This window comes from Pecten maximus, chromosome 11 (genome assembly GCF_902652985.1).
Source record: "Pecten maximus chromosome 11, xPecMax1.1, whole genome shotgun sequence".
NCBI classification, from domain to species: Eukaryota; Metazoa; Mollusca; class Bivalvia; order Pectinida; family Pectinidae; genus Pecten; species Pecten maximus.
The window spans coordinates 11,252,853-11,263,708 of NC_047025.1; the positions used below are offsets into that span (position 1 = coordinate 11,252,853).

Genomic DNA, 10,856 nt, shown 5'->3' on the forward strand with positions numbered 1-10,856 from the left:
TTAATACAGATGAGAGGTTTGTGTACCCCAACCTGAAGCGGTTCATTGTATGAATGTTGACTGTTTATAATAACAGATGAGAGGTTTGTGTACCCCAACCTGAAGCGGTTCATTGTATGAATGTTGACTGTTTATAATAACAGATGAGAGGTTTGTGTACCCCAACCTGAAGCGGTTCATTGTATGAATGTTGACTGTTTATAATTACAGATGAGAGGTTTGTCTACCCCAACCTGAAGCGGTTCATTGTACAGCTATATAGTCCCACATCCTGGGAAGTAGTACCCAACACCAAGTGAGTAATCTGTGCAGGGAATAAAGCAGATTTGAAAATGAACGCCAAAAGTGACATCACAAAACTGACATTTGATAAAAAGTCTTATGATTTTAAAACAGTGCTGGAATGTGGCAACAGAAAGAGAGAAAAATTCAGTAAATATAATTTATGTTCTTTGTATGCAATGGATATATTATCTTAATAATGAGTTGATTGTCTGAACACACATGTCTGAAGTCTCATCTTTGGATTTCTAAAGGATAATATAGAGCTTGTCTAGAGCTTGTCTAGAGCTTGTACTCTTGGGTTGTCTAAGGATAATCTAGAGCTTGTCTTTGGGTTGCATAAGGCTTGTCTAGAGCTTGTCACGGGGTTGACTAAAGGCTGTTTAGAGACCAACCAACCAATTGTTTTCCCATAGACCTTAGTGTTAACGTTTTGGATTATTTCATTCAAATTCTTGAATTGAATATGACGATTATGGTTTATAACAAAAGTTTAGGGTCTGATATAACACCTAATCAAAAAAAAAAGTTGGGTCCTTCAGCTCAAATTTTCTCCAGGGTAGCCATTTTGAAAATAAGTGAATTTCGCAGTAAAAATTCTCAAAAATTTTAAATGTTTACCTGTTTACTATTATTACGTGAACTTTTGGGAAAAAAACCAATCGGACTTAAGAAATTTATATCAACATTTCTTATTGATAGTTACCTTTCAGGCTACATATCTATTTTCTCACTTCATAACATACTGGCCAATCAGTGGCTGCCAGACATTTTATCCTTGGCTCAACGTTCTATACACAGGAGCTGTTTCAAAAATATATTTTTTCAATTGGTTGGTTGTTCCCTATAGAGCTTGTCCTGGGGTTGTCTAAGGCTTGTCTAGAGTTTGTCTAAGCCTTGGCAAGGAGTTCTCTAAGGTTTTTCTAGGACATTGAAATTTTCAAATACCATTCTTTAAAGACAAATCTTTTTCATTCTTTAAATGATTCTTGGTATATTTTGAAGGATTGAATTGGACCAATGGGAACATGCCACTATAATGAAGTGTGTGTCACTGAAGTCGGAGGGGACATTAACAGGTTACAAATCCTATGGTGTGATTGGGACGACCGTGTGTTATGGGGAGGAGGTGCAGTGTCGAGGCAGGGTAAGTGCTATAGGGAGGAGAGGTAGTCTAAATAACATAGCAATAACTGTAATGTGTTGAAGGATAATGGTTGACAATAAAATAGCAGATAAAATTGTATTCATTATGGTGGATAATTCAAATAAATTTTCAGCTGTCTGTCATTTGTCCATCCTAAACAATCCTTGTTACCGTATAGCCACTTATTTCTGCAGGGATGATATTTTCGCTATATTGTGAATCATTGATGTGGTCGCAAAAATTTGATCCATGGAATAATAAGACTCAGATTAATATTAGATATTCTCTTATAGCCAGATCACAAAATTTTGATTTGTTAAAATTATTTCATTTTGAATAAAAATCGCGACATTTTTATCCGTGAAAATAAGCAGCTAAGTGGTATCTCTATTTTTTCAAAAATACCAAAGCTTTATTATCAATTCTACCATGTTTGCTATGCAACGCCAGTTTTGATTGGTTTAAAACCATGTATTATTTTCCAATAACACACGCTGGTGCCAATAATACACACTGGTGCCAATAATACACGCTCGTGAGTCACGGCTGTTACAATTTTATATATCTAATATTCACACAATCCATATAGGGATACTATAGCCGAGTGGGCTAATGGGTTAGTCTTTCATTAAATTTTTATCGCGACGCGAGTTCGAATCCTACGGAGGCCCCCCCCCTTTTTTTTTTTCTTTTTTTTTTTTTAATTTTCAAAATCAATGCCATATGATAGATGCTCTTGATCGTAGTACTGTAGTGCCTGTAAAGAAATGTATATTTCATCAACAAATAATGCAATACTCAAGAAATGATTACAAGGTTTTCCCGGGTTTCTTTGCTGTTTTTCTATTAGAAAGAGGTTGATCTCGAAACTAAACAGTACATGGTAGAATAGAAATAAACTTTGACTCGTGTATTGTTGCAGGATATACAACTCGGACTCGGATATTTTGCAATTTTAATTAATAACTCAGGCCTGCGGCCTTCGTTATTAATTTAGTTGCAAAATATCCTCATCCTCGTTGTATATCCTGCAACAATACACGAATCATCGTTAATTATTTCTTAAATAATTAAGAGGAAAGAAGAAAAACGAAAATAAAAGATCAGTCTCGCATAGAACAAATTAAGATTTTTCATTGGCGGGCACCAAGATCCCTCCGGAATCTCTTGTTTTAGAAAATATAAGGTCGTTTTCATTAATCATGGTTCAAACTATTGGAACATTTACATCAGAAATGTTCCTTTATGAAATAAATATTGACATGGTGACCTTATTATACTTATTGCGAACATTGACAGATGAAAAAGACTTTCCAGACATGCATAACATTTGCTGGTCTGTAAGATTAAATTTTTGCATGGAATGTTTAAAATTGATAAACCAGTTGGTCAGCATAAACAAAGGTATCATGTATTGTAATTTTAAGCGATGCAAGGCTTGTTGACTTGCATACCAACAAATGTATATTTTATATATTTTAACAAGAGATTTGATTGGTTGTAGATATTGATCTATGACATCATCGAAGTCGTGCCAGAGCCAGGACAACCTCTCACCAAGAACAAAATCAAGGTAGGAAGTCGTTCCCGAACTTCTCATTTCGTATATCATCTATAAGGTTCAACAAATGTTAAAGAAAATCAGGAATTCCTCTTTTGGATACATTATGGAAACAACTGTATACAAGAGAAGTTGTATGATAATAGATTATATTATATTTCCTGGATTTTGTGTCAGGATAAGGAGATAAAGACTGCATCACTGTATAGTTGTACGGTAATGTTTTTGCATGGGATTAAATTTTGCTGTGTTCACGGTTATTAAATGTAGTTTAAATCCTCAGCTAATATCTATAGAAACAAATGTATAGAATTGTTAACTACAGAATTTTACAAGGTGCAAAATTTAACACCTGTAAACTAGTTTGGACTGGGACAAGCATGAAATGTAAGCCATATGAAATTTAACACCTATACAGTATTAATAGGTTAATATTTTCAATGTTATGAAAAAACACTGTATATTGTGAAGGTTGAATATTATATAAACCTTCATTTAACTTATATATCCATTTTCTAGGTTGTCTATGCTAAGGAACAGAAAGGACCAATCACAGCTCTTGCTCATATCTGTGGTCTCCTGGTCACTGCTATTGGCCAGAAGGTAAGTCATGTTGGACCAATCATAGCTCTAGCTCATATCTGTGGCCTCCTGGTCACTGCTATTGGCCAGAAGGTTAGTTATGTTGGACCAATCACAGCTCAAGCTCATATCTGTGGCCTCCTGGTCACTGCTATTGGCCAGAAGGTAAGTCATGTATGACCAATTGCAATTGTAGCTCTAGATCATATCTTGCCATCAAGGCATTGCTATTGGACAGAAGGTAGGAAATAATGGACCAATCGTAGCTCTAGATCATATACGTATCGGCCATTGCTGTTTTATCAACTACATTATTTTTGTTGTATGTATTGCTAATTTAAGACACGAAAAAATCCAATACAGAGAAGTGATAGATTTCAGCACCAAGAGTACATATTACCTTGGAGTAGGAATTCCTACTCACCATGGTTACTCTCTACGGGTCCTCTGTAAGGACGCAAGGGAGGTAACTGAGGAGTACCCGTCTACTATGTAACTCCAGTTATTGTTATACATATAAATGTACTGAATGAGAGGTTGAACCATATTAAGACATTGTCCTCTTTCCATGCATAAAAGATACACAAAAGTATGAAGTTGGGATACATACTGATTTCCTCTCTTTCTAGCTCTACATCTGGCAGTTTAAGAATGACGATTTGGAGGGTGTGGCTTTTATCGACTCCTACATCTACATCCACAACCTTGTTACCGCGAAAAACCTCATCATGGCATCCGATCTCCTAAAGAACATCAACATCTATCGGTACCAGGAGGACTTCAAGGTTCTATCACTGGTCAGCAGGGTAGGTGTCTAGGTCACAGGTTAAAGGTCAAATGTCAAGTCAAGTTCAAGGTCAAACATTCATACAGGTGTTTTGTGTATCATTTTCAGTGAATTTATTTATATTTTGGTCTTTTGGTTTTTGGTGTAAAGAGCGATTCATTCCGATTCATTTAATTTACTTTCGAATGATTTGGATTGTATTGATAATAATTTCAGGATGTGAAACAATCGGAAACTTACGCAACTCAGTTCCTCATCGACAACAACTTGCTGTCTTTTGTGGGTAAGTCACTAGTGGTCTCAGTGATTAGTATAAGTGGGTTTTTCTATCATAATTTACCTTATTTATCCTCAAATAAGCCCATCCTTTATTGTAAAAGTTAAGTGCCATATTTATCCTCAAATGAGAATCCTCCCCTAGTGTAAAAGTTGAGTACCATACTTATTCTCAAAAAAGCCCCCTCTGCAATGTAAAAGTTTGGTATTAAAAATTTCGAGAGGGATTATTTAAGATCGATGAATCTGTAAAAAAAATTAGATACAGTAAAAAATTTGGATAGAATTATGACCCAATTTATTTGATTTAAAATAATGACTTTACATTATACCAAGATTTAGATATTTTAATTCAATTGTGTATTATGTGAATATTTTGTGTAGATTTAAAAGGAATAGAATCTCTCACTCCTGTGAATTGTAGACAAGGAGACCCCTGGTGTGAGAATTTGTCATATTCAAAAACCCAGTTCCTAGGGTTGGAATTTCTCTGCCTGCATCACCCTAGAGTGATTTCTTTTTCCCACTTTTGATACCAAATGAGTGTATGACCCATGTTTAAATGGTGAAGCTAAGTCAACACCCATCAACATTGACACAGGAAACAATGAAATTAATGATCAATAAAAAAAAAGGCATGTATTAAGATATTTTTTTCATTCTGTCTAGTTAAAAGGTTGAAAACAATTCAAATATGAAACAGGTGATTATATTTTGGAATTCTGTTTAAAAAAAGAAATGTTTCTATTTTCAGTGACAGACAGCCTGAAGAATATTATAGTTTACACCTACCAGCCAGAAGGTAAGATACTCCATATTTTATATCATGTTATATTATTTTGTATAAAAGGACCTTGAGGTTTAGGGATTGTTAGACTTCCTTAAGGTTCAGTTTGCCTAATCAACATTGAGGGCTAGAGTTTGCTAAGTCGACCTTGAGGTTTAGAGGTTGCTAAGTTGACCTTGAGTTTTAGAGTTTGCTAAGTCGACCTTGTGGTTTAGGGTTTGCTAAGTTGACCTTGAGGTTTAGAGTTTGCTAAGTCGACTTTGAGGTTTAGAGTTTGCTTAGTTGACCTTGAGGTTTAGAGTTTGCTTAGTGGACCTTGTGGTTTAGGGTTTGTTAAGTCGACCTTGTGGTTTAGAGATTGCTGAGTTGACCTTGAGTTTTAGAGTTTGCTAAGTCGACCTTGTGGTTTAGAGTTTGCTAAGTCGACCTTGTGGTTGAGAGTTTGCTTAGTCGACCTTGTGGTGTAGAGTTTGCTAAGTCGACCTTCAGGTTTAGAGTTTGCTAAGTCAACCTTGTGGTTTAGAGTTTGCTAAGTTGACCTTGGGTTTTAGAGTTTGCTAAGTCGACCTTGTGGTTTAGGGTTTGCTAAGTTGACCTTGAGGTTTAGAGTTTGCTAAGTCGACTTTGACGTTTAGTTTGCTTAGTCGACCTTGTGGTTTAGAGTTTGCTAAGTTGACCTTGAAACTTAGAGTTTGATGAGTTGATCTTGAGATTATGTATAAGGAATATACATTAATTAATAATAACTGACTGTATCTGAGAGAAATTAATTTTTGATTCTATAACTTTTTAACAGCCAGAGAAAGCCATGGAGGCCATCGGTTGGTACGGAAAGCTGAGTTCAACGTGGGATCTCATATCAATACAATGTTCCGTGTACGATGTCGTCTCCGGGAACCAGGCACTGACAGGAGGATGACGGGAGCTTCAGAGAAAAGGAACATCACCTATTTTGGTAAGTACAGAATGACTGTGATGTTCAGTCCATCAAAACATTTGTCAACATCATATAAATTTTCATATTTTCTTTTTGTTTTTTTATACAGAGCCACTGACTGATATAACACTGCCATGTTGTCTATATTACATAGTGTTAGATATGGTCTCTGTCACTCAGCTGATGGAGTGGGTCAGTGTGACTTGTACATAGTGTTAGATATGGTTCCTTACACTCAGCTGATGGAGTGGGTCAGTGTGACTTGTACATAGTGTTAGATATGGTTCCTTACACTCAGCTGATGGAGTGGGTCAGTGTGTCTTGTACATAGTGTTAGATATGGTCTCTGTCACTCAGCTGATGGAGTGGGTCAGTGTGACTTGTACTTAGTGTTAGATATGGTTCCTTACAATAAGCTGATGGAGTGGGTCAGTGTGGCTTGTACATAGCGTTAGATATGGTTCCTTACAATCAGCTGATGGAGTGGGTCAGTGTGACTTGTACATAGTGTTAGATATGGTTCCTTACAATCAGCTGATGGAGTGGGTCAGTGTGACTTGTACATAGTGTTAGATATGGTTCCTTACACTAACAGCTGATAGAGTGGTCAGTGTGACTTGTACATAGTGTTAGATACAGTCTCTGTCACTCAGCTGATGGAGTGGGTCAGTATGACTTGTACATAGTGTTATATATGGTTCCTTACACTCAGCTGATGGATTGGGTCTGTGTGGCTTATACATAGTGTTAGATATGGTTCCTTACACTCAGCTGATGAAGCATGCTTCTATGCCTCAGTGTATAATAGCTGGGGCACTCGACAGGAATGTGTTTTCCATGTTCTTTCATATTCATGGTGCTCAGCAAATTGCAGTGGTGATTGTATAGAGAGAAAAGAAAAACAGAGGGAGCTGTGTAAATGTAATGATGTGGCTTGTACATAGTGATAACAGGGATTGTTTTGAGTTACCAAATGGATGGGTCATTTTCAAGAAAAAGAACTATCTGTAATATAATTTATTGGCCATTTATAGAAATTTAAAGGATTTTTCTGAATCATGTGGGTCATTCAGGAAAATTGTGGGCCAATGGCCCCATGGCCCCCTCCAAAATGATCCCTGTGATAGATTTGTTAAGTATGGTCTCTATCACTCATCTGACAGAGCATTCTTCTTGATTCAGTGAGTTAATCCCTGAGACAAAGGTATATTATTTCACCCTGCATGCAAACAAGGAATTTTTTTTTTTTTTTTTTTTTTCTGTTTTAACGGCATTTTTGGAATCTATTTGAATAATTTTGAGTTATCATTTTTTTCAGCCACATTGGACGGTGGTATGGGCTACCTACTCCCCGTGTCTGAGAAGGTGTACAGACGTTTGCTCATGTTACAGAATGCCCTCAATACACAGCTTCCACACCTGGCTGGCTTAAATCCTCGAGCCTACAGGTAAGAGGGAGAAAATGACGAGCAGTATAACTGGAATTACTGTGATCTGAAAGATCTTTCCTGCATAAAACTGTTGTTTTTTTTAAATTATTGATATGTTTGTGATGAATCCAGAGCATGAACTTTGAGATCGCTAAAAGTACATCAGATCAAACCTGAGAGTTACCTCCCTTTTTCATGGATTGTGTACTGCTTCAAAAATATACGTGTACTTATTACAGACAAATGATTTATATCACATGTAGAATATCTTATTTAGAATTCTACTACTGTATGTGCATTGAGATACAAGACAAAAGCTTTGGGAACTATCTGATGGACAGATATTTATTCTGGTAACAAGCTATTAAGAGCTGCACTATAGCTGAGAACTCAGAGAAGAGATATGATTTTTTTACCCATTTGGTTGAGAGAGGGGGTTTCTGATATCTGATAGATTCTTGAGACTCCAAGCAAGACTTTTCACTAGTGTTTGGCAATTCCATCTTTTCATAATACAGAGTTATATGCTGTTGTGAGCAGGTATTGGTAATTAGGTCATTATTTAGAGAGGAAGAAAAATTATGTCATTTTAACACAAATTGATGACATTACTCTCACAAACTGAGGGTAAGATAAAAAATTGTTTCACACAGGGGAATCTATGGATAGATCTGTTCAAGTTTACAGAAAAAAACTTTACTACTGGTTAAATACATCTCTAAATAATTCTGCAATGTGTCGTTTTCCGAGATTGGTACAATGACAGTTATGATTATCATGGGGAAAAATTGTGACACCAGTACGGTATAATAAAAATCGCCTTTTTCCTTCTGTTTTGTTAAGGACATTGAAGCAGTCATGTCCGGAGCTGAGAAACCTACAGAAAAATATCCTTGACGGAGAACTGTTATGGAAATATCCAAACTTGAGTGTCATGGAGAAAACAGAAATTGCCAAAAGAATCGGAACATCAGCTGATCAGGTAATTTGATGAAAATTTATTATCAACACTAATGGTGGATGTTTGATATCCCATCATACACTGCACAGTATGATAGATTTCACATACAGACTTTTTGAACTGAAAGTGAGCAACGTCGCAATACATTATTGGCTTCAGAATATATGATCGACATATCTCTCGCACATTTATCTCAATTGCCTTATCACCTTTATATGAATGTATTTTTTTCAAGGATATGAATCAAACAATTTGTTTAAAATTATAATGTTTAGTGTCTCCCTCAATTTGCGCAATATCTTCAGGATTTCCTTTGTAACAATCTCAATGTAAGGAAGGGAAATCCCAGAGTATCATTGTAAGACTAAATGAAGTATAATAATATTTCATTCAAGAGATAGATTTTGAAAATTAAAAAGAAATCTTTCTTTGTAGATTATTGAAGACTTAATGGAGTCCGACAGATTGACAGCACACTTCTGAGGATTAAATATGATAATTAAACTGATATGTCACAAGGACGAAGGAAGATCACCACAACCAAAATCTGGGATATAAAAAAAACCATTTCAGAAATATCATAAAGTACACAAACGAGTAAACAAACAGGGAATGAAACTGGAAAAAATTGTGATTGATAGGAATTAAGTTTACTATGTGAATGACGGGACTTGTTTATAAATTAGTATTGAAGTGAAAAATCTAAATCTCAGAATTGAGATAATCTCCAATTTTAAAGAAAACACTGATTTCAAAACATTTTGTAAAATCTGTTGTTATAGCAACAAATTCATTTCATTTTCATGCTGCATTTATTGATCTGCATCATCATCTGTCATGTATTTATCATTTCGTAGTGAAGGGTAGCCCGAGTTTTCTCTGGCCCTGTCACCATATCTGGTGTAGGTGACAGAGCCAGAGAAAACTCGGGCTAAGTGAAGGGGTGAATGTATGAATGACGAATAATTGAGAGTTGAATTATGTTCATCCATGTTTTTTTTTCCATATTCTAGTGCTATAGGAAGATGTTACTGTATATCACTTACATTTCAAGTGGGATTTATTTTCACTATAATACTTGAGGAGAGTCATTTGCAAATTCAAATCCTTTGCAATTATTTGTACGAAAATAACACCTTTGGATGGTGCCATATAGGAGTCTTATATATTCTGTGACTCAATATTCGCGAATTTAACATAATTTCTTTATCAGCATTCGCAAAATCATGTATTCGCGATTATGTCTGAAGAGATAAGTTTGCGAAATAAAGTATTCGCAAAATCTTAGGAATTTATAATGCTGTTTGAAATTTCAAACCTTCTTAATTAAAAAACTAATGAATTTTTATGGCATACCTAACAATTGTCATGGTATTTTTGTCATCTTGCTATGAATAATTCTATGGTCATGAAGATATTTTGTTGAAAATTTAAAAAGGAGACATGTTAATATTTATTATACATGAAAAATCTGTCTAAACATACAACATTCAGTAATGTCTTGTATGTGTTTGGTGAGAATTGTTAGACAATGTAAAAAGAGTCCATATTTTTTCTACAGAATGGAAAGAAAATGTTGGTATGGTGAGGTATACATGTACTTTGAATTCAAGGAATCATGCATTTGTTAGTAGATATCTGTACATAAAAATGTCAAGATTTTTATCAATCAAAGATTGATTCATGTATTTTACCATGTTGTTATACATTGTGCATGTAAATAGAAATAAATATGTCAAAGTATTGATGAGTTTGAGTTTTGTAACCATTTATGAAAACTTTAAGTGATACCTGTATCATATTCCACAGCACATGAAGTACTCCCCACTTGAAATGTTTGTCCGAGACTTGTGTGGTAGCTGGCCCTACGAACAAATAAGAGGCCAAGAGGGCCTGTATCACCTGGATATTTCAGCAATTGTGACAAAATTCTATAAATACTGTAATTATTTTTCCAATTTGAATTCTGCCTCCCAGTACTAAGAAGAACATATCTTGTCCTTTTTATAAAGTTCAACTTCTTGATTTTTAAAAATTATTTATAATGTGTTGATTTTAGATGTCAATTTGAAATGATATCCAAGGAGGATTTTAATGTTTGATCTC

The 10,856-nt window shown here is 35.2% G+C and overlaps 1 protein-coding gene across 2 annotated transcripts in view; it reads left to right on the top strand.

The window, feature by feature from the left end:
* LOC117337528 (cleavage and polyadenylation specificity factor subunit 1-like) overlaps positions 1-10,493 on the top strand; it is a 44,464-nt gene extending 33,971 nt beyond the window's left edge. For both annotated transcript variants that reach the window (XM_033898548.1, XM_033898549.1), the window contains exons 28-38: positions 211-295; positions 1,288-1,429; positions 2,934-3,002; positions 3,510-3,593; positions 4,202-4,378; positions 4,576-4,642; positions 5,390-5,437; positions 6,219-6,377; positions 7,678-7,807; positions 8,633-8,771; positions 9,186-10,493. In XM_033898548.1, coding sequence (XP_033754439.1) covers positions 211-295; positions 1,288-1,429; positions 2,934-3,002; positions 3,510-3,593; positions 4,202-4,378; positions 4,576-4,642; positions 5,390-5,437; positions 6,219-6,377; positions 7,678-7,807; positions 8,633-8,771; positions 9,186-9,233 — 1,148 coding nt within the window. In that variant the 3' untranslated portion in view covers positions 9,234-10,493. The remainder of the gene's footprint in view (positions 1-210; positions 296-1,287; positions 1,430-2,933; positions 3,003-3,509; positions 3,594-4,201; positions 4,379-4,575; positions 4,643-5,389; positions 5,438-6,218; positions 6,378-7,677; positions 7,808-8,632; positions 8,772-9,185) is intronic.
* The last annotated feature ends 363 nt before the right edge of the window (positions 10,494-10,856 follow it).